Source organism: Lemur catta, chromosome 2 (genome assembly GCF_020740605.2).
Source record: "Lemur catta isolate mLemCat1 chromosome 2, mLemCat1.pri, whole genome shotgun sequence".
Taxonomy (NCBI): Eukaryota; Metazoa; Chordata; class Mammalia; order Primates; family Lemuridae; genus Lemur; species Lemur catta.
Window position 1 is genome coordinate 13,464,800 of NC_059129.1, and position 24,336 is coordinate 13,489,135.

Genomic DNA, 24,336 nt, shown 5'->3' on the forward strand with positions numbered 1-24,336 from the left:
GTCATACATCTACAGTGAGAGTCTGAAAGGGACGTCCCCAACTCAGGTTGCCTTCAGAGTTCTGATTAGACATCAGGCATCCCTGAAATCTGAGTCAGACCAAAACCTACAGATCCAGCCAGGAAATGGGTGTCCCCATGTTCTGACCCAGCCTGAAACCTTGAGATCTTCCCCAAAGCCAGGCGTCCCTGCATCTGAGTGAATACTGAGAAGGGTGGTTAAGAGGTGTCCCTCCAAGGAACTCCCCCAAGGGGTAGACCTGGCACCAGACTTTCCACACCAAAGAGCTACACCAAAGAGCTACCACTCCTAGACTCAAGCGCGTGACCATTTCCAAAGTCCATGAGACTCACCAAGTTCCAAATGATATTGAGGGCACTGAGAAGGATGTCCTGGGAGCTGTGCAGCAGAAAAGGGAGAAGTTTCAAGACAGAGGTAGAAAAGTTTGTTCCCCATATGGGCCATCAAAATGTTAGTGTGGGAACTCGCACCATGAGCTGAGAAAGAATTCTTGACTCAAAGATTACGATAGGTTTTAAAGAAAGAAATTTCTTTTACTTTCCAAGAAAGGAAAGGGCATGGCACAAAAGAAAGAAAGAAGAAATGCCAGACCTGAAGATGAAGGGTTTGGGCTTTTTTTTTTTTTTTTTTTTTTTGAGACAGAGTCATGCTCCATTGCCCCAGGCTAGAGTGCAGTGACAAGATCATTGCTCATCGCAATGGCAAACTCCTGGGCTCAAGCAATCCTCCTGTCTCAGCCTCCCAAGCAGCTGGGACTACGGACACATGCCACCACGCCCAGCTAGTTTTTCTATTTTTGGTAGAGATGGGGTCTCACCCTTGCTCAGGCTGGTCTCAAACTCCTGAGCTCAAGTGATCATCCTACCTCAGCCTCCCAGAGTGTTAGGATTACAGGTGTAAGCCACAGTGCCTGACCAGGGTTTGGGCTTTTTATTGGGGTTATAAAAGGTAAAGAAAAAAAGTAGTTATCGCTGCAAAACGATAACAGAAGGCGGCTGTGTTTGCCTCTCTTCTCTGCTAGGCTGGCTTTATCAGTCTTCTCAGAATGTGTTCTGGAGGATATGGGGGAGGGTCACTCCCCTGCTATCTGTGGGAACTCTTCAAGTGTTATAAAACAAACTCTTAAAGACAACAAGCCAAGCCACGGGTGGTTAAGCAAACAAAGGGGCAGTTGTGTGCTGTGATTCCTCTGCTTTTTTTCTCTATTAGTTTGTTAGCAATGCCGTCCTCTCACTACACACCTTCAAAAGGCCCAGCAACATCCTGTGCCAAGGTATTGGGAGCCTCCTGTGGATCTGGCCCTCCATTACCATCCCAGGGCAGCTCTTCATGTGCTCAGGCAGATAGTGAGGACATACATACACCTTCAGGTAACCCAGCAACACCTTGAGCTGAGCATTTGGGGGCCTCCCCCAAAGTATGGCCCCCCATGGCCACCCCAGGGGCAGCTTCACAGGCACTGAGGTAGATAGGAAGGACATGCACACCTTCAAGAGGCCCAGCAAACTCTGTGCTGGTAGCTTGTGGGCCTCCAGGTGTGCAATGTGTACATTCCAGCCACCCCACTCTCAGCTTACCTGATGCCTAGGACATTCTCACTGGACAAGAGCCACAGTGCCATGGCATTGCCACCCCTGGGGCCTCAGCCAAATCTCCCCCACCCCAGCACCCCAAGCCCAGTCATGTAGAAATACCGCGTGAGGGCAGCCCTCAGCAGAGGCCTTTGGTGAGGAAAAGTAGCAGATTGGTCTCCGTCATTGCCACCCATCCCCAGGTACAGTGTCCTCCCTGCAGTGGCCAGTGGCCGACGTCCCCGAGCTTGCTGCTGTGAGATCTGTGCATATCCTCTACTTGGTGGAGAGAACGCAGACCAGTCTGCTGCACCCATGAGTGAGCAAGTCAGTTCCTTCCTGCTGGGGAAAGCAGGTGTGGCCCAACCAGATAGCACAAGTTCTGAAGATGTCTATGTGCTAGTGCACCCAGGTCCCCCTGCCTTGCTGGCCCCAGAGTGGGCAGGTGCTGATCCCCAGAGAGTCTATACCCCCACCAGTCCAGGGCCCCATCATTCTGACCTGTGTAGCTCCTCACCCACACCCTTCCTGGGCCCCATGGCCCTAGCCGAGGATGTGAGCTCTAGCCATGCCCTGTCAAACACAGCCTCAAGCCTGGCCAGAACATTGTAAACCTTGCCAGAAAATCTGTTGTCAGACCATGTGTCCCCATTTTGGATTGTGAAAGTATGATTACCACAGACACAGTGGGATCTGAGGACATGACTCCAAGGCTCGTCAACATGGGCAAAGCAAACCCGACACCGCTTGCCCTGAGAAATAATGCTGCCGTCAATGAGAGCCACTTCGCTGCTGCAGTCAATGAGAGACACTTCACACCACCCATCACCAGGTCTGGATGTAGGCCCAGCCACACCTTTGACTCCAGCTCCTCCCAGCACTGCTGCCCCCAACTTCACTCAGAGTATCGCCGGCATGGACTTGAGAGACAGCATAGGGAGGCCCATGCCTGTGCAGAACCCAGCATCTGCAACTCTGGTTCCCAGTGGCATGAAGAGTCCAGACCCTGGGAAGAGCCCTGGCAGCATCAACTACATGGCCCTGGACTTCTAGGCCAGCAAGCCATCGACATCTGATGTCCCTCCCAGTGAGGAGGTGGACTATGTTCACATGAATGAGGAGAAGAAGGCCCAGGCCCTGCAGAAGACTGTGCTGGAGCGGATACAACTGTAGCAGGTCTCAGAGCCCTCCAGGGAGGGGCTAGGATGCATCTCCAGAGCCGGCTCCCGTCCCCTATCCACTTCCTCTCTACTTCACTGGCACAGAGATCCTGGACCCTTCCCCTGGGAGGGGAGGGCCTGACTGTGGTGCATCCTCTGCCTGCTGGGCCCACTTGTGACTTCTATTGGTCATGGCCATGCCTCCACCCACCCTATTTAGGAGCCATTGCCAAAAGTTACCCCAGCCTTGTCCTGCCCTTCACATCTGGGATCTGAGCCAGATCCCACATCTCTGGGGGTATTTCCCCACCAGTACCAGAAGAGTTGAGTCATTTTGCCAACCAGAGAGCCCAGAACCAGCAGACCAAAGATGTGGACTTTTCTATCCCTGGTTTTTTTGTTTGTTTGTTTGGTTTTTTGTTTGTTTTGTTTTTTGGCAGGGTAGAGGCAAGGCTACCAAAGAGGAAAGTGAAGAAGGAAGGTCAGAGGTGGTTTTGGAAGGCAAAGGACTCAGATCCCCAGATGCCAAAGAGCAGGTGATGATGCCTGCAGGGGACCCCACTTTCAGGTCAGGGTCATAGCAAGGCAGCTGCTATAGGTGGGAGAGGCAGAAGGACAGAGGACAAGAAGAAGGAAATAGATGATGACAGCAGCTAACAGCAGGACTCGGAGTTCCAGAAACTGGGAGGGCACCATGGGGTCAGGGCCCCCAGAATCTGGAGCTGCAGGCATGCTCTGCCATTCTGGGGCATGGCTGGGCCTGAGCCAGGCCATGTTTCCTCCACCCTCCTCATCCCTGGTGCTTGCTGTGAGTTCAAAGAGCCTGAGGCTAGAACATGAAGTCTGTGTTGGAGAAAAAGCAAGGAGGCTGGAGTGGCTGTGCAGAGTGAGGCAGTGGAGGAGGAGCAGCATGTGGGTCAGCAAGGACACTGTGCCAGATCAGCTGTGCACAGCTCCTTGCAGTCCATACAAAGACCTGGATTTCACCTGGCATGAGCTGAGAAACACTGAAGGATTCGAGCAGAGGAGTGACTTGATAGCATTTGTTTAGTCCTGACCAGTTCAACAGATAAACACAGCAACTGATTCCTAAGATCTAGGGCAACCCATACCTGCCCCTCAGCTTCTTTCCTTTCCATTTCAAGACTCTCTTATGTCCTGCTCCATCTATTCTTCCCGCCCGAGAAAGAGCTTCCTCTGCCCCTTCACAGGACTAACCACTTCAGCAACTCCTTTCCCTCTTGAGAGTAAACTGCTTACCAATTTCCCAGAAAACTTGTGATGTTTGTAAATCATTACCTGTAAGAGGGACACCCCAGGATTGTAAACCTTCAGTGTAAATTTAACCCAGAGCTCTGGCTCCTCCCTCTGTAATGTTTCCACCAAACAAGGAAAGGTCTCAGGGCAAGTCTTGCTTCATCTGACTGTCAGACTACTTCTCCCTCTTCTTTGGACTACCAAGACTAAAGCAGGAGAAACACAAGTTTCAGGGCTGCTCTTCTAGGAAACACGTCTGCCATCATCATTGCCAGCTGTGCTGAAATCTATAACTTTAGTAAGTACTTCTTCTCCTCTCCTGTATAAGATTTGCTGCACTGTCACATCAATTTTTTGGGCAAAGATAACAACAAGCGAACAAAACCAACAAATCAAAAATGCTCTTGTTCTCACTTAAGTCTTGGGCAGCCAAGGTGTATCTCTCAAGATTTCTCAGTTGTGTGATAGTAGTTAATAATATGCACACACAAAAAGGCTGTAAACAAAGCAGCTCAGTTTTCATCTTAAGCCTTTTGGTGCTATTTGATTTTTTTTTTAACTATGTGCATGTGTTAACTTGATAAAATGTTTTAGAAAAAAATCAGTTGAATCCAGGCCAGAGCTCTGGCTCCTCCCTCTGTAATGTTTCCACCAAACAAGGAAAGGTCTCAGGGTAAGTCTTGCTTCATCTGATTGTCAGACTACTTCTCCCTCTTCTTTGGACTACCAAGACTAAAGCAGAAGAAACACAAGTTTCAGGGCTGCTCTTCTAGGAAACACGTCTGCCATCATCATTGCCAGCTGTGTTGAAATCTGTAACTTTAGTAAGTACTTCTTCTCCTCTCCTGTATAAGATTTGCTGCACTGTCACATCAATTTTTTGGGCAAAGATAACAACAAGCGAACAAAACCAACAAATCAAAAATGCTCTTGTTCTCACTTAAGTCTTGGGCAGCCAAGGTGTATCTCTCAGGATTTCTCAGTTGTGTGATAGTAGTTAATAATATGCACACACAAAAGGCTGTAAACACAGCAGCTGAGTTTTCATCTTAAGCTTTTTGTTGCTATTTGATTTTTTTTTAACTATGTGCATGTGTTAACTTGATAAAATGTTTTAGAAAAAAATCAGTTGAATCCAGGTAGTGGCTGAGTTTTTCACTATACTATCTACTTAGCTCCCCACCCTGCTCAGTGGCAGATGGGAATCCATTTTCTGCATCATCTGGAAAGTATGCAAACTACCTCTAGGAAACTTTGGGTAAAACTTATAGATGCAAACCTAAGAAAATAAACTGAGGACAGCCATTTTTCTCCATTAGGTGGTCAAGGGCTGCTCCAAAAGTTCTGTATGGAAAAGGTTTAAGGAAGGGTCTGTTGGGGTTAGGGAGAACAGTTGGGACTTCACCTGGTGTTGAGGCTCTATATGCCAAACACCTGTTATTACTTGGATTGCTTAGGGGGAGGGGTGTTTATGGACGCGTGGGGAGGCCAAAGCCCCTGTTGGCTGTTTATATGGATATAGAACTTGCATTTCAGATGGGGCCTTAATTATGTTCAGAAGCCCATCTAACCTGTAGTGGTACTGTATTTCTTAGAAGAGTTTTCCTTAGCAACATTTCTGTGCCTTAGTATGAAAATCTGGACTCACATTGGCAAAATTATCCAGCTCTTTTACCTATAAAGAATTTTACAGACCTGGAAAATGAAAGTTGTAAAATGCTAAGATCACTGAAAAGGCAGGAACAGAACTTTGTTGGGGAGAAGCAATCTTGACAGTTTTGATGAAGAGGGCGTTGATATTTGCTTTTTGGTAGAACAGAATGGTTAGGTTTGTTTTAAGCTCCAAATGACTGGTCAATTTTCTTTACAACATATGTTTGAAGGATTCTGAATGTGGTAAAGAGTTTATATGGGGGATAGGGAATAAATCATATGGAATTCTAATTCTACACAGTATCAGCAAGCTGAAGTACAGTGTATTTATCCCCAATGATAGTATTATTTGCATAATTGTTTAATGTCTTCCTTAATAGTCTATAAGCTTCATGGGGGCAGGACCAGCTCTGTCTTATTCACAGTTGTATTTGCAGCACTTAGCATAGGTCTGGCACATAGTAGGTGCTCAATAAGGATCTGATGAATGAATGCATGCATTGTCCAATTTGGATATGTGTGTGTCTCCTTGTCTGTAAAATAAAAAATAATAATAAATGACTACAAAGTGCTTAGCACAGTGGCAAGCAGCCACTTGCCAGATCTCAGAAAAAATGTCACCTCCCTGGAGAAACCTACTAAAAGAGCCTCCCTTTTCTCCCATTATATTCTGTTTTTTTGTGTAACATCATATTTATTTGTTGCCTTGTTTATTATATATGTCTTTCCATAAGATCAGGGAGGACCTTGTCTGTCTCTCATTTACTCCTATACCCTCTATGTCTGAAACAGTTCATGGTCAGTGCTCAATCAATATCTGTTGAATAAATAAATGACTTATGCCAACCTGCCAAGAATGAAGACATCTGTTCTAATCAGTCTAAATTCCTGACTCCTATTTTAATAGAATTAGATTTTTTTCTAATTTTTCTTAACCATTTTAAAATATTTTGTTTTTACATCCAAGTGATAAAAGAAAGAATCAGGACATTCCTTTTGAAGGAAATAGTTTCAAAATTTAATCTAAATTGCAAAATAAAACAACTCAATTGATCATTGATAGGGGACTGGTTTAAGAAATTACGATGCAGTTGTTCATTGGAATATCATGCAGCTGTTAAAAAATAAAAACCAGAATGAAGATCTGTGTGTAGTGATATGGAATGGCCTCCAAAAATACATTGTTAAAATTATTTTTAGCGGGCAGAATAGTGTGTATTCTAGGCTACCTGTTGTGTAAAATCAGTAGAGAAATAAGAATCTATAGTCACATTTGCTTGAATGCACATAAAGAAACCTTGAAAAGATACATAGACATAGTAATAGTGGTTCCCTGAGGGGTCAGGTGGGATGAAACTGATAAAACCATTTTGAGATTAAGAGTGGGACGCAGATTTTTCACTGTGTACTTTTTATGTCTTTTGAAACATTTGAAGACATTGTGCAAACAAGTAAAAACAAAGAGAGGCAAGTTGTATCTAAAAACTTAGTGTTGACTACTTTCTTCCTTCAGCCGAAGGAAACCTGTTGCTAATCCTACCAGGAAGAGAGATGGTACAAGCTGTAACTTGCCGGCAAACAGCAGAGACCAGTCACCAGTGACAAACACAATGTCATTTGAAGACTTGAGGGCTTAACTCAGAGAAACCAAGCCTCAGAGCAAATTTATTTCTGTTCTAAAAGGCTTTTTCTCCTGGAGCCTGTGAAGAAATTTCTGTTAACGATTTTCCTCCCACAGCCTATTTAGGCAAGAGAACACCGGGCAACACTTTAGTAAAACTCAACCTTTAGAAAAATCTTATTTTGGGAAACTTCGCCCTCAATTTTCCTGTATCAATCCAGTTCCGAACTATTGTCAGTATAGATCAGCATTGTCCAAAAGAATTTTCTGCACCAATAGAAATATTTTACCTCGGCACTGACCTATATTTGGTACCCATAGCCACATGTGGCTATTAAACACTTGGACATAGCTGGTGTAGGCCAAATGCTATTATAATTCCCAGGGATAGTAGCATGAACATAACAGATAAGGCTCCTGCCCTCATAGAACTATAGCAAAGATAAGCGAACTATAGCCCATGGGCTGGATCCAACCCTCTGCCTGTTTTTGTACAGCCTTCAAACTAAGACTGGTTTTTACATTCTTAAATGATTGGAAAGAGAATCAAAAGGGGAATAATAATTCCTGACACATGAAAATTACATGAAATTCAAGTTTCTGTATCCATAAATAAGGTTTTTTTGGAACACTGCCATGCCCATTTATTTATGGATTGTCAATGGCTGCTGTCTCAACAGCAGAGGTAAATAGTTGCAGCAGAAAGTGTATGGCCCACAAAGCCTCAAATATTTACTATCTGGCTCTTTACAGAAAATTTGCCAACCATTGTTCGAGTAGGGAGTAATGTGCTCAGCACCATGATAAAGCATTTTGCATGCATTATCATATTCGATTTTTGGGACAATTCTCTAATAGAGGCTCTAGTGGTAAAATGTGAAACTGATGTTCAGAATGGTTAGTAATTCAAATAAAGTCACACAGTTAATAAGTGGCAAAACTGGGACCCTATCCCATGACTGTATGATTCAATAGCCAGTGTATTTAGCCATCACGCTATAGGCCAGTCCTTCTCACACTTGAATTTACACACTGATTACCTGGGATCTTGTTAAAAAAATGTTAAAATCCACTAATTCAATATGTCTGGAGTGAAGGCCTGAGAATGTACATTTCTAACAAGCTTCCAGGTGGTGATGATGTTGATGGTTCACAAATCACAGCCTTTATTGTGATCAGTGATTCTCAACCTTGGCTGCACATTGGAATCTTCTGAAGAAATATTTGTAAATATGATCCCCAGAGCCCACTCCTACAGATTCTGATTTAATTGGTCCAAGACCTAGAAATCAGAAATTTTTAAAAAAGCTTTCCTGGTGATTCAAATGTACAGCCAGGGTTGAGAATTACTGCTCTACTGAAATCCTGTTGAACTGTAGTGAAAACATACAAATGGGAATACAAAGGCTGAAGTTCTAGTTCTAACTCTGGTATGACACGTCAAAACAAATTGTTTCCGCTCTCTGGGGCTCCAGTTTTCTTTGCAGGTGAAAAACGAGGAATCTCAAACTGGATGTCTTAGAGGGCTCAAGATCGCAGACATGTCAGGGCCCCACAGAAATAGGTGGGAGGTTCAGAAGAAGTACCCACATTTCCCAATGTGTTGGGAGTATCAATATGATACCCAAACACCAGGTACATTTAGGATAAAGCTTACTGTATTATGTGTGAAAGGTTTCCACATAGCCAGGCTGCCTTACACACCACACAGCTAGAACTGCAGTCTGAAGGATGATTTAATGATTGTGAGAGTAATACATGTTTCACTGTAGGATAATTGGAAAATTATGAAAAGTTTAACGAGAAGAATGCCAAGTAAATGACATGGTAATCAAATGATTTCCCACAGACACAGGGGGTCCCCCTGAGGGGGAGGGCCTCCCCCACAAAAGTCCTAAAAGTTAAGGCCCTATTATTACATCTCTGGTAAACGCAGCTCCAAGCCTGGACTGGAAGTAGCGTGGGCACCTATTGGGAGCATGGGAACTGCAGCCTATAAACTGGATAATTTATAAACTGTGACAGTGCTTTCATGTCTAATTGGTACCGGGCTAGTCTCAGTTTCTTCCTCTGTAGATTACCCACTGTGAAAACTTCTCCTTAACATTTCTGCACTACTTTTGAAGTCTGCAGGTGAAAGATATTAGATAAGGCTTGGCCCTTTGCTTTCAGTGAGATTAAGTGGGTGACCCAGATCTTCACCTCTTTAGAAATGCAGAAGCAGTAGAAATGGGAAGTAGTAGAAATGGGAAGTAGTAGAAATGGGAAGCAGTAGTGCATAGTGTCAGGAGAATGGGCTGGAACCAGACAGTTCTACGTTCAAATCTAGCCAATGCCTCTTGCTAGTCATTTTCTCAACCTGTAAACAGAGATGATAATCGTATCCAATTCACAGGATTTCTCTGAGGATTTAATGACACAGTGTATGTAAAACACTGAGCACAGTGTTTGGAATACAGGGAGTACTCAGAAAATTGATGATGATGACTATTAATAATAAACATAATAAAACTTAGCCGCTTTAGGGTATGGCTATCTTCAGAACAGAATCAGATACATGTCCTTTTTGCTTGTCTTTTAGATGGATTGCTCTTTGTGGAAATACTGAGTGCTAAAACATCCAACAAGACTGATGCTAGCTCTGTCACCATGAACATGTTACTTCATGCCAAGTGTTTTCAGCACCTTGTGAAAGTGTTGCATAAAGACTATAGAACAGCAACTCCTCAGAATTTCTCCAGCTATGAATCCATGAAACAGGACTTCAAACTAGAGATTCCAGAGTATTTCAACTTCGCTAAAGATGTCCTGGACCAATGGACCAATATGGAAAAGGTATGGAGCAAGGGCCAGTCGGACTACAATTTCTCAACTGGGAGTGATTTTGCCCCTAGGGACATTTGGCAATGTTTGGAGACTTTTTTGTGGCCATGACAGATAGGGGAGGTGCTTGCGGGTATAAGTGTTTAATACTGGTATCTAACAGGGATGTTGTTAAATATCCCATAATGCACAAGACAGCTCCCAAAACAAAGAATTATCTGACCCAAAATGCCAGTAGTTCCATGGTTGGTTGAGAAAGCCTGGGTTAAATAATTCTAGGTTGACATCATTCTGGGTTGATTTTTTTTTTAACAAAAAAGAGTAAAAAGTGATTCTAAGAGTCAGAAATGGTAAGAAATGAGGCACAGATATGGCATTGAGAGAAATTTAAAGGGATGCAAGAATTCTAATCTTTTGGACAGAAAAATGATCAGGCTAAATGAGAAATGACATGGGCCAGAAGAAATGACATGGCTACTAATATCTGGAAATAAGGAGACTTACTATTTTTTTCTGTTATTTTTAATCGACATGTAATAATTATACATATTTATGGGGTACAAGTCAGGGTAATTAGGATATCCATCACCTCAAACACATATCATTTCTTCTGTGTTGGGAACATTCAAAATCTTCTCTTCTAGCTTTTTTTTTTTTTAAGACAGAGTCTTGCTCTGTTGCCTGGGCTAGAGTGAGTGCCATGGCGTCAGCCTAGCTCACAGCAACCTCAAACTCCTGGGCTTAAGCTATCCTACTGCCTCAGCCTCCCTCTTCTAGCTTTTTGAACATATAAAATAAATTATTATTAACTATAGTCACCCTGTAGTGCTATGGAACACCAGAATTTATTCCTCCCATCTAGCTATAATTTTGTATCCATTAACCAAACTCTCTCTATCCTCCCTTCCTCTCTACCCTTCCCAACCTCTAATAACCATAATTCTACTCTCTACTTCTATGACCTCAATTTTTTTAGCACTCATATATGAGTGAGAACATGCAGTATTTATGTTGCTGTGCCTGACTTATTACACTTAACATAATGTCCTCCAAGTTCATACATGTTACCATGAATAACAGGATTTCATTCCTCTTTATGCTGAATACTATTCCAAATACCGCATGTCTTTGTCTATTCATTTGTTGATGGACCTTTAGGTTGATTCCATATCTTTATGGAATCATAATTACAATCAACCTAAAGATAGGTTGACCAAATTTTAGGATGGTTTATTTCTATTTTTGTGAAGAATGTCATTGGTATTTTGATAGAGGTTACATTGAATCTGTAGGTTGCCTTGAGTAGTATGGTCATTTTAATAATATTAATTCTTCCAATTCAGAGTCATGGAATGTCTTTTCATTTGTTTGTGTCCTCTTCAATTTCTTCATCATTTTTTTCTAGTTTTCATTGCAGAGGTCTTTCATCTCCTTGGGTAAATTTATTTCTAAGTGTTGTGTTGTAGTTATTGTAAATGGGATTGCTTTCCTGATTTCTTTTTCAGATAGTTCATTATTGGCGTATAGAAATGCCACTGATTTTTGTATGTTGATTTTGTATTGCACAACTTTACTGAATTTGTTTATCAGTTCTAAGAGGTTTTTGGTGGACCCTTTAGGTTTTTCTATATATAAGACCATGTTGTCTGCAAAGAAAGACAATTCTTTTCCAATTTAGATGCCATTTATTTACTTATTTTTTCTCATGTCCTGGACAATAGTTCATAGATGACTTTATTTCTTTCTCGCGTCTAATTGCTCTGGGTAGGATTTCCAGTGCTATGTTGAATAAGAGTGATCAAAGTAGACATCTTTGTCTTGTTCTAGTTCTTAGAGGAAAGGCCCTCTCTTTTTCCCCATTTGGTATGATGCTAGCTTTAGGTTCATCATATATAGTCTTTGCATTGGGGTATGTTCCTTTTATACCTAATTTGTTGAGAGTTTTTATCATGAAGAGATGTTGAATTTTTTTTGAGGGTTTCTAATGTTCAATTAACATATGTGAATTTTTCAACCTCTCAGTCATCAGGAAAATGAATATTAAAACCAAAATGAAGCCACAGGTTAGCAGATGGGCAAACATTAAAAAGTGTCACAACTCTAAGTGTTGGAGAGGATGCTGATAGCAGGAGCACTGGGAAAAACCCTTTAGAAAGCTCTCAGGTAGCACCCACTAATGCTAGACATACCCATGAGCAGCAATTCCACTCCTAGTGGACAGAAATGCTCATGCTCAACCCAAATGATGAGGTGGGGACATTCCTAGTGGTACGACCTATGATAGCCACACAGTGAAGGCAGCAAATGCCCACCTCCAGCAGGTTGGGTAAATGACAGTACATTTGCTGACAGAAGGTAACCAGTGATGAAGACCAACCAGCCACTGCTATGGGCCCTCCAACCCCATGGTATCTGCAGGACTTTGCAGACATCACCTCCCAACCCCCTATAAATCTAGTAATGACCTGGGGTCTGAGTCTTGTCCACAAAGTCATCCCCCTTGTGGTACCCAGATGTGGTGGTAAAGACCAAGGATCCTTCAAAGGGGTCTTGGTGTGAGAGGAGCTCTGTAATATCAGGGAATAACCAAGTGTTTGGTGAGAAGTTGCAGGCCTAGTCTGAGGCCACAATGGGCCTGGTGTTGGGTCTGGATGTGGACCTGGGTAAATGGGTCTGGGGCATGGCCTGGGACTGGACCTGGACCTGGGATTGGGCCTAGGAATGGTCCTGGGGTGAGGAATGGGAATGGGCCTATGCCTGGGGCTGGAATTGGGCCTGGAGCAAATGGGATGCCCTCCTGGGTGCCATACCTAGGCCCCCACCATCACCTGGTCAAGGCTGTAGACGGTGGGTTCTGCTACTGGGAAGATTCCCGAGGGGCTGGACAGAAAGAGGCTCTGGAAACCTGGGCCCTGCAGTGATATGGGGTTCACAGGGGGAGGGGCTCTGGGGTAGGTTGGTACAGTGCGGACTCCACAACCTCCATACCCCAGTAATTGCTGGAATTGTTGCTGGAGCTGCTATAGAGAGTGTTTGGTCTGGCAGTTCTTGAACCACACCTACACTTGGTACTCCTTCAGGTTGGGTATTTCCACCAGGGCTTATCAGTCCTGGTAGGTAGAGTACTTGTTGATATCACAGTGGTTTTCTAGCTCATGGCTGCTATTCCTTGCTATAGACCATGAGCTCCAGCTCCTGCCTCTTCAGGGGGACTGGGGACAGTGGGGGGGCCTGGAAATAATTAGGCTGTTCCATCCGGCTCCTCCTGCTCTGTCCTGGACATTGGGATGTTGAATTTTATCAAATGCTTTATCTGCTTCTATTGAGATGATTACATACAGTTTTTGTCCTTCATTCTGTTGATGTGATGTTAATTGGTGTATGTTAAACCATCCTTGCATTCCTGAGATTAATCCCACTTGGTCATGGTGTACTATCTTTTTGATATGCTATTGGATTTGGTTTGCTACCATTTTGTTGAGGATTTTTGCATGCACATTCATCAGGGCTATTAGCCTGTAGTTTTCTTTTTTGTTGTATCTTTGTCTGGTTTTGGCGTTAGGGCAATACTGGCCTCACAGAATGAATTAGGAAGAAATTCCCTCCTTCTTAATTTTTTGGAACAGTTTGAGAAGAATTTGTGTTAGTTCTTTAAAGTTTGGTAGAATTTAGCAGGTAAAGCCATCTGATCCCAAGATTTTCTTTGATGGGATATTTTTATTACTGAATCATTCTAGTTACATGTTATTGGTCCAGTCAGGTTTTTTGTTTCTTCATGGTTCAATCTTGGTAGGTTATACATGTCCAGGAATTTATCCATTTCCTCCAGGTTTTCCAATTTGTTGGCATATATTTGTCCATAGTAGTCTCTAATAATCCTTTGCATTTCTGTGGTATCATTTGTAACATCTCCTTTTTAATTTCTAATTTTTTTGTCTCGTCTCTTTTTTTTTAGTCTAAAGATTTGTTAATTTTGTTTATCTTTGCAAAAAACTAACTTGTTGTGTTGATCATTTGGGTTTTTTTAAACCTCAATTTCATTTATTTCTGCTTTGATCTTTATTATTTCTTTCCTTCTACTAATTCTGGGTTTGGCTTCTTTTTGTTTTTCTAGTTCCTTGAGGTATATTATTAGAATGTTTACTTGAAATCTTTCTACTTTTTTTGATGTAAGTGTTTATTGCTATAAACTTCCCTTTTAGCACTCCCTTTGCAATATCCCATATATTTTGGTACATTGTGTTTCCATTTTCATTTGTTTCAAGAAATTTTTAAATTTGCTTCTTAATAGCTTCATTGACCCAATGGATATTCAGTAGCATATTGTTTAATTTGTATGTATTTGTATGCTTTCCAAAGTTCCTCTTACTATTGATTTCTAGTTTTATTTCATTGTGGTCTGAGAAGATACTTGCTATAATTTCAATTTTAAAAAATTTGTTGAGACTTGTTTTGTGCTGTAACATATAGTCTATTCTGGAGGATGTTCCCATGTGCAGAAGAGAAGCATGTGTATTTTATAGCTATTGAATGAAATGTTCTGTAAATGTCTGTTAGATCCATTTGGTCCAAAGTGCAATTTAAAGCCAATGTTTCTTTGTTAATTTTATGTCTTGATGATCTGTCTAATGCTGAGAGTGGAGTGTTGAACTCCCCAACTATTATTGTATTAGAGTCTATATATCTATTTAGATCTAATAATGTTTGTTTTATATATCTGGATGCTTTATTGGGTGCATATATATTTACAATTGTTACATCATATTGTAATATAAATATATTAATACAATTGTTATGTAATGACCTTCTTTCTTTTTTATGTTTTTTGAATTAGGTTTATTTTTTCTAATATAAGTATAGCTATTCCTGCAAGCTTTTGGTTTCTATTTGCATGGAATATTTTTTCTATCTCTTCATTTTCAGTCTATGTCTGTCTGAAGTGAAGTGAGTTTCTTGTAGGCAGCCCATAGTTGGGTCTTGGTTTTTGTAATCTATTCAGCCAGTCTATATCTTTAAATTGGGGAAGTTAAACCATTTACATTCAAGGTTATTGATAAATGAGGACTTACTCCTCTCATTTTCTTAATTGTTTTTTATTTTTTAAATATCCTTTGTTCCCTTCTTCTTCTTATTTATCTTTGCACTTTGGTGGTTTTCTGTAGTAATAACATTTGATTCCATTATCTTTCTCATTTGTCTATCAGCTCTACCAGTTGAATTTTACACTTTCATATGTTATAATGGTAGCTATCACCCTTTTGCTTCCAGGTACAGGATGACTTCCTTAAGCAAGTTTTCATTAGGCCAGTCTAGTGGTGATGAATTCCCTCAGTTTTTACTTGGCTGAGAAAGACTTTATTCCTCCTTCATTGCTAAAGAATAGCTTTGCTGGTCATGGCTGGCAGTGTTTTTCTTTTTTCTCCCCTAGTGCTTTTAATATATTAATATCATCTCATATATACTGATGAGTACTGGCCACCTCTAGTCAGCCATTTTGATTACATCTTGTCCAGAGTTATTTCCAAATACTCCATTCATGTCCTTACTAATGACTTGTGAATTTTCTTTGGAGAGTATATTCTGTTAAGTCAGCCGAAACAGAACTTAACTGTATAACAAACTTTAAATCTATGACTGGTTTGTCTTTCCTCAGGCTGGAAAGAAACCTTCCAATCCAGCCCTCTGGTGGATCAATGGGAATGGAGAAGAGGTGAGGTGGAGTTTTGAGGAACTAGGATCTTTGTCCAGGAAATTTGCCAATATACTTACAGATGCCTGTGGCCTGCAAAGGGGAGATCGAGTAATTGTGATTCTGCCCAGGATCCCAGAGTGGTGGCTTGCAAATGTGGCCTGTCTTCGAACAGGTTAGTAATATGTATAATGTAATCACATTTAAACTAAACTGGATGAGAAATTTTCCAAAACATCCAACTAATCATGAGACATTTATTTGGGTAAATTATTTGAAGAAGAACTGTATGTAATATAATATTAATATTATTCTCAGGAATCTTAGAAACATGTTGGAAACATGCCATACTGTTGACCTAAACTAGAAGTTGGGTTTTTCATAATAAAATAGATTTATGAAATGATTGCTAATCAACATTAAAATATCCTCATATTACTTTCCCTTTCTTCCTATGGGATCCATGGTCATCTGAAATTCAACGCATCTGACACAGTTCTTGTTTCATGCCTTTGTTGCTTTCATGGTTAATTACCATCCATCCGGTGTCCTAAACAGCCACCTGCAACTCCTTCCTAATAAGTTCTTACATTTTATAAATTTGACCTCCTAAATACCTCCAAAGTTCCTCCTCTTCTCCAAATTCATTGCCATTGCCTTACTTCACATCTTTATTATCTCCTGAATGGATTTCCCTAAAAGTCTCCCTAATTCTGGTTTTGAGTGTAGCTACACCCCATCCAAATCCAATTAATCTTCCCTGGCCAGTGTTTTTTCTAGCAAATTTTTCCTGTCATTTTCTGTTTGATCATTGCCTCCCCATTGCCTACTAGGTAATACCTGAACTTTTTTGGGTGTATCATGGAAGACTGTACCCATTTTCCCTTTATTGTTCTAATTTCTCCACCTTTACACTCCATGCTCTAGCCATGCCAAATGGATTCCTAGAAGGTTTGTGATCATTCCCATCTCCTGGCTTTTCTGCACACTTTTCCTACGCTTCAAAAGCCTTTCCATAATACCTAACCACCTAAATTACTCTTACTAGACTTTCAAGTCTCAGTTCTAATGTTACCTTCTAACACAACCCCACCCTGATATCCCAAGCTGAGTACTTTCTTCTTTGAACTTTCCAAAGCAACACGTATGTATTTCTAATTTAACAGGAACTATATTGTGTGGGTATACAATTTGCTTATAAATCTGTTATTCCCATAAGACTACATAAGCTCCTAAAAGGCCATGACTATGATATATTCATCTCTGCACCCCCAATGATTGGCATATACAAAATGTTCAGTAAAATATTTGTTAAATTAATTAATAGTCCTATTGTCATAATAAATCATTATATTAAGTAACCATTCTTAATTTATTATAATCATTACTTCCATTTGAGGAGAGTTAATATATTCTATTTCATATGTACATATGAATTACACATGGGAGTAGCAGAGCCAACTTTTAAGCAGTTTTTTAACAAAATGATTGCTTTCATGAATGCTGCTTAAACTCATTCTCTTAGTTAGGGACTGTTTGATTGTCAGGACCAGATATCCATTCATATTAGTTCAATCAGAAAGGAGAGTTATTATCATTATGTCTATTTACAGTGACTTTGCATATCTCTGTCCTGATCTATTTTATGTTGAGTTTGTAGTTTAGCTCTTGGAAGGCAACAGCCATTTCCTTTATTTTGAAGTTCTCAGAGAAATCTGTCCCATAGTCCCCAGTGCCAACAACAAACCCTCATATTATGCTTTAATTTTCAAACTGTTCTCTATGTTTCATTTTCTCAAGCCTCGAAGTTATTTCCTGCCCCAGGGCCTTTGCACATGCTTTCCATTCAACTAGAGGGTCAAAACCCTCTCAATGTTATGAATGATCTTCAAATAAAAAATAATTACCAGCATTTAACACCCTTTCATGTTAGGTCAAAAGGGTCATAGCCTCTGAGATCCCTTGAAAGGCAAAAGCAGATTAAGCAAAACAAATAGGTAGATATCTTCCCTGTTATACTGACTAACTCATTCTGAGAAATACAGAAAGTATACACACTAACTACACTACCCTAACTATTATGATGAAGAATACCTTTCTTTTAAACATTGCTTCTTTTCTGCTCCTTTAGGTACGGTTTTAATTCCAGGAACCACTCAGCTGACTGAGAAAGATATCCTCTACAGACTACAAACTTCAAAAGCAAAGTGCATTATTACCAATGATGTTTTAGCCCCAGCAGTAGATGCTATTGCACCTAAATGTGAAACTCTGCACTCCAAACTGATTGTGTCTCAGAACTCCAGAGAGGGGTGGGGGAACCTCAAGGAAATGATGAAGTGAGTAGCCATAATTGTTGTAGAACAGCCTCCCAAAAAGAAAGACAACAATAAAAAGACATTCAACTCAGTAGCGATCAGAAAAATACAAATTAAAACAATAGGCAAAGGGAACAACTGGCGATTTATTGTTATACTAATAGTGCTAGACTCTGAGGTAGGAAGGAGCCCGGAGTGTTTTTCATAGATTGGAATACCCTAACACAGAGATTGGTGTATACTGTGTTTATTGAGGAGTTCCCTTGGGATCAGTACCTGTGAAGGAAAGGGAAGGATGTGGGACTGGGCAGAGGGTGAAATATACCTGCAATGTATTCCCTACAAAAGCCCTCAGTCAACCCACTGGGACCTTCAAAGTTTGGACAGTTCCTCAAAGCTATTCTCAGCTAAAGCAAGAGGTCCTGGCCTTTATACACTCACATTGATCAGTAATTGGATGTGGGCTATTCCTAGGAGGTATGGGAGGATGTTTAACAAGGCAGCTCTCTTCAGCCAAGGCAATCTCTAAAGAGGGCTCCCCACACCTGCAAAGAGGAAGTTCATTCCTTCAGCAGGATCTTAGAAATGCATCACAGCATCAATCAGAGAGCTATTATCATCTCCCAAGGAAATTGACTACATTCAGTCCTTCTGTGTTGGCTATGCCATTCCTTTGTTGACAGCAATACTTCTATCAGGTTAAAGTAAGAAAAACACGTAATGTTAATGGGTGCAATTATAAAACTGAATTACACTGATGTTCAAGCCCTGCATGAGGTGCTTCCAGGGGTTACTTGGAACTCTTGCCAGGTACTGGTTGTGCCTCAGCATTAGGCTGGCAACAAAAGTCTTCTACCTTTACTCAAGGATTTGGGAGCATGCTTGCAACTATGGACTCATTCCTACACCTTTAAGATAGCTAAAATATTGAGTTCTTACCAAAGGTCAAGTACTGTTCTAATAAAAATAATAATTGCAATAATAGCTAACATTTATATGGGATTGGTTATGTGCCACAAACTGTTCCAAGCACTTTAATTCATTAAAATCTCACAACGACCTATGAAGTTAGGAGGTAGGTACTATAATTATACAGATGAATAAGGTCAAATGCTAGTATCTGGCAGAGTTGAGTTTCAAACCCAGGCAGTATGGCTTCTGAGCCCACACTATTAACTGCCATATTTACTGCCTCTAGTAGTAACGGATCAATATGACAACCCTGCCTTAGGTTTTGAGGGCAACCATGCTTGTGATGGAAGTGATAGGAACGCAGCTATAGGCACTAACTATTTTTAACTAAGATAACTATGGAATCATAGACTGAACAACTGGACTGTGTTAGCTTTGAAAACAGCTTTTCTATATTTCTTATAGCCTTGATGTTTCTGTTCATTCTCAGCCCAATATTCTGGGATAAATCTGTGTGCTTCCTAGACACTTGATATGTACGTGTGCAGAGTTACCTTCTCTCAGCTGCCCTAATGTGTGACTTATATAAAAGCCCAATTATGGCCGGGCATGGTGGCTCACACCTGTAATCCCTAGCACTCTGGGAGGCCAAGGCAGGAGGATTGCTTGAGCTCAGGAGTTCGAGACCAGCCTGAACAAGAGTGAGACTCTGTCTCTACTAAAAATAGTAAAAATAAGCCAGGTATGGTGGTGCACACCTGTAGTCCCAGCTACTCAGGAGGCTGAGGCAAGAGGATCGCACAGGAGTTTGAGGTTGCTGTGAGCTAGGCCGATGCCATGGCACTCTAGCCCAGGTGACAGAGTGAGATTCTGTCTCAAAAAAAAAAAGCCCAATTACCCTTTGGAACTAAAAGGTTTTTGGATTTTTTATTTCAAAATATTAAGGGAGGTACAAATGTTTTTGGATACATGGATCACTTTTGTAATGCTTGAGTCATGGGTATAAATGTACCCATCACCCAAATAGTGTTCATTGTACCTGTTAAATCGGTTTTCGCTCCTCTTCTCCTCCCCATTCCTCCCTGCTTGATTTCCACTGAGTTTTACTTCCCTCTGTGCACATGTGTGCTCATTAGTTTGTTCCAATTTAATAGCAAGTATATGTGGTGTTTATTTTTCCATTCTTGAGATACTTAGGATAATGGTCTCCAGTTCCACCCAAATTGTTGCCAAAGGCATTAATTCATCCTTTTTTATGGCTGAGTAGAACTCCATGGTATATACATACCACATTTTATTAATCCACTCATGAACTGATGGGCACTTGGGTTGATTTCACATCTTTGTAGTTGTGAACTGTGCTGCAATAAACATTGCAGGTGCAGGTGTCATTTTGATAAAAAGACTTCTTTTTCTTTGGGGAGATATCCAGTAGTGAGATTGCTGGATCAAATGGTTGGGACTAAAAACTTTTCTTTCTAACTAGAATCCTTCCTTCACTGGATGGATGCTTAGATCCTCTCCAGTCTTACTGTTTACTATATCCAGAACTACATAAATTCTCTTGTGGGGACAGAAAACTATCCTTTCAGGAGTTGGCAAACACTTTCTATAAAAGGGACAGTTTTGCAGGCCATATAGTCTCTGTCACAACTACTCAATTTTGCCATGTAGTGTGAAAGCAATCAGATTATACATCAAAATGGGCAATAAAATTTTACTTACAAAAACGAGAGACAAGCCAGCTTTGGCCAGTGGACTGTAGTTTGCTGACCCCTGCCATTACCCACGACTTGCACTAACAAGTATGGTATTAATATACTCATTTTTAAAAATCACATTTTAAAGCATCCACAATGGAGGGGAAGGGGAAATTCTTCATACATCCATGATTACAATATCACAGACTCCTTTCTCTCCTGGAGGTATGATAGAATCCTTGAGTTTTTTAAATGCTTCAATCCTTCTTTATTATACAGTAAAAAAGCTATATAATCAGCTATTATAAATAGGCCTTTTGTGGGGGAGGGGGGAGACAGAGTCTCACTCTGTTGCCCAGGCTAGAGTGCCGTGGCGTCAGCCTAGCTCACAGCAACCTCAAACTCCTGGGCTCAAGAAATCCTCCTGTCTCAGCCTCCCGAGTAGCTGGGACTACAGGCATGCGCCACCATGCCCGGCTAACTTTTTCTCTATATATTTTTTGTTGTCTATATAATTTCCTTCTATTTTTAGTAGAGATGGGGGTCTCGCTCTTGCTCAGGCTGGTCTCGAACTCCTGCGCTCAAACGATCTACCCGCCTCGGCCTCCCAGAGTGCTAGGATTACAGGCGTGAGCCACCACGCCCCGCCATAAATAGGCCTTTATATAGAGAAAAATGATTAAATAAATAGGCCTTGGATGGCAACGTTTAGTTTGATTCTAGAAAGCACCTAAAAAGATGGAAAGAGAAAGTTTTTACCTTGTAATTCAATCTAAGTCACTGGGGCCTTCATGAGATGAAGAGGTCCAAGTAGATGGTTTCTCGAATCTTTTCAGTGGTAAGTCTATGATGCTGTGTTTAATGTGCAAAGTCACTGTAGTTTTTCCTTCACAGACATGCCAGTAACAACCACACCTGTGTGAAGACAAAACATAATGAGATCATGGCCATTTTCTTTACCAGTGGAACAACTGGATCTCCTAAAATGACCGGACACACCCACAGCAGTTTCGGCTTAGGATTATCTATAAATGGAAGGTACTTCCACAGAACTGCAGCTTGAAGTGTCAAAACAGCAAAGATGATGGTTTATGTACTGGTCTTGTAAATTTGTTTTCCTATATGTTGGGCTATTCTTTGTTTTCCCAGGTTCTGGCTAGATTTGATACCTTCAGATGTGATGTGGAATACCTCAGACACAGGCTGGGCAAAATCTGCGTGGAGTAGTGTTTTTTCTCCATGGATCCAGGGAGCATGTGTATTTGCACACTATTTGCCCCATTTTGAGCCAACTTCCATCTTGCAAGTAAGGCAGAATGCAGGAGGTCAACATTTAGAAATGCATTAGCAGTACTGCTGACAGAACTTACGAATAAAGTAACTTGTAGAGATCAGAGTAGACAACGTGATTTAAGATGTCATATCCAGAAAGTCAATAAGCCTAAAAAGATAAACAGCTCCCTCGGTACCTGCAGGTTCCACATCCTTGTATTCAATCAACTACAAATCAAAAATACTTGGGGAAAAAAATAATCATAGAACAATAAAAATAATACAAATTTAAAAATACAGTATAACAACTATTTACATTGTATTAGGTACTATAAGTAATCTAGGGATGATTTAAAATATACAGAAGGATATGCATAGGTTACATGCAAATACTACACCCAAGAGTTTACTTTTTCTAAATTGCAGACACTCTCCAAGTTTCCCATCACAGTCTTCTGTTCAGCACCAACTGCATACCGAATGCTTGTACAGCATGATATGACCAGGTAAGAAATGTTGGTAAATAGGCATTTGGTGAGGGAAGGGGAGAAGAAGAAGCTATAAAACATCTTTATGCCTAAAGACATAGCTGCAGACTAGTAGCTACAGGCTTTAGCAATCTCTTCCTCGACCTCTTTCTCCTTCTTGCTTACCTTCTTCTGTAAATGATAATTACTGTGTCCAGGGCAGGATCCCCCAAGCAAGGAGAGGAATGGTAGGGTTTAGTTACATCTATAGCTCTGAGCCCAGTGGTTACGGGTAAAAGATTCAATATTTTGGATGATGGTGGTTACCTGAACTGAGAAAGTAGAGAAGTTGCTCCTCTTTGGAACCTTATCCCAGCAAATAAAAAAGAGGATGCATGTCTTTTAATCTGCTGATTCCATTTGAAAGGGTGCATTATTAATCTGAAAAGAAAAAACCAATCATTTTTCTATACTTACAACACTTAATAGTCTGGTCTCCAGATGTGAGAAATTTTTTCTCCTCACACCAACCAATTCTCCAACATCACCTGGGTTTCCTGCAATTCAGTTCTGACACTATCTACTTGCAGTTAGCATCATGTGCCACAGGTTAAGGGTTCAGTCCCACAGACTGCTCCCTATTTCAAATGCCAATCACAAGTCCAGGCTGTCACCTGTGCTTCTGACCAATTGGCTGTAAATCAGAGGTTCCCCATGACCCTTCCTCAGGTTCAATAATTTGCTATGATGGCTCACAGAACTCAGGGAAATACTTACATTTACTGGTTTATTGTAAAAGATATGATAAAGGTTACAGGTAAACAGCCAGACAAAGACATACATAGGGCAAGGTCCACAAGGGCCCCAAGTGTAGATGCTTCTATTCTCGTGGAGTTGGGGTGCACTACCTTCCCAGTATGTGGTGCTCTCTAAACCCTGTATTTCAGGAATTTTTTTGGAGGCTTCATCACATACACACGATTGATTATTAAGTCAATTTCCAGCCCCTCTTCCTGAAGGATGGGGGGTAGGGTTGAATCATGGCTTAGTCTTTCTGGTGACCAGCTCCCATCCAGAAGCCCCATTGAGAGTTGCCTCATTAGAAGAAATGACACTCCCATCACCCAGAAAATTCCAAGGGATTTAGGAGATCTATGTTAGGAACCTGGTCAAAGACCAAATATTAGAACAAAAGATGCTCCTAGCACCCCTGTCACTTAGGAAATTATAAAAGTTTTAGAAGCACTATGCCTGGAATCCAGGATAAAGACCCAATACAGGTTGAGTATCCCTTATTTGAAATGCTTGGGACCAGAAATGTTTCAGATTTTGTACTTTTTTGGATTTTGGAATATTTGCATTACATTGGTTGAGCAGCCCTAGTCTGAATATCTGAAATCTGAAATGTGCCAATGAGCATTTCCTTTGAGTGTCAGGTCACTGCTGAAAAAGTGTCAGGTTTTGGAGCATTTCAGATTTTGGATTTTCAGATTAGGGATACTCAGCCTCTACATATTTCTTGTTATATTACAATATCACAGGTGAATATTTTTAAATTGATGTGAATTAATTTTTGAATAGGAAATAATTCACATGCCTTAAAATCCAATGAGTACATAAAAATGTATAGTGAAAAGTCTTGCTCCAAACCTTGTCTGCAGTCACCCAGTTCTCCTCTTCCATGGAGGCACCCTGTTTCTAGTTTCTTGTCTATTCTCCCTGAAAATACACAAGCCAATATGCATATGGTCTCCTCTCCATTATAAATATAATATGCATTATGTGCACATAGTTCTGCACCTTGCCTTTTTCCCCTAACAATATACATCCTGGCACTGTGTTGTCCAATATGGTAGCCACTAGCCACAAGTA

The 24,336-nt window shown here is 41.0% G+C and overlaps 1 protein-coding gene across 3 annotated transcripts in view; it reads left to right on the forward strand.

Moving 5' to 3' along the window:
• The first annotated feature begins 4,184 nt into the window (after window positions 1-4,184).
• Window positions 4,185-24,336, forward strand: part of ACSM3 (acyl-CoA synthetase medium chain family member 3) — a 29,511-nt gene continuing 9,359 nt past the window's right edge. For 2 of the 3 annotated variants that reach the window (XM_045542736.1, XM_045542738.1), the window contains exons 1-7: window positions 4,739-4,833; window positions 9,865-10,118; window positions 15,760-15,970; window positions 17,927-18,134; window positions 21,620-21,763; window positions 21,875-22,031; window positions 22,424-22,503. In XM_045542736.1, coding sequence (XP_045398692.1) covers window positions 9,933-10,118; window positions 15,760-15,970; window positions 17,927-18,134; window positions 21,620-21,763; window positions 21,875-22,031; window positions 22,424-22,503 — 986 coding nt within the window. In that variant the 5' untranslated portion in view covers window positions 4,739-4,833; window positions 9,865-9,932. Of the gene's footprint in view, window positions 4,308-4,738; window positions 4,834-9,864; window positions 10,119-15,759; window positions 15,971-17,926; window positions 18,135-21,619; window positions 21,764-21,874; window positions 22,032-22,423; window positions 22,504-24,336 lie in introns of those variants that run through there. The other variant, XM_045542737.1, reaches the window with a different exon arrangement.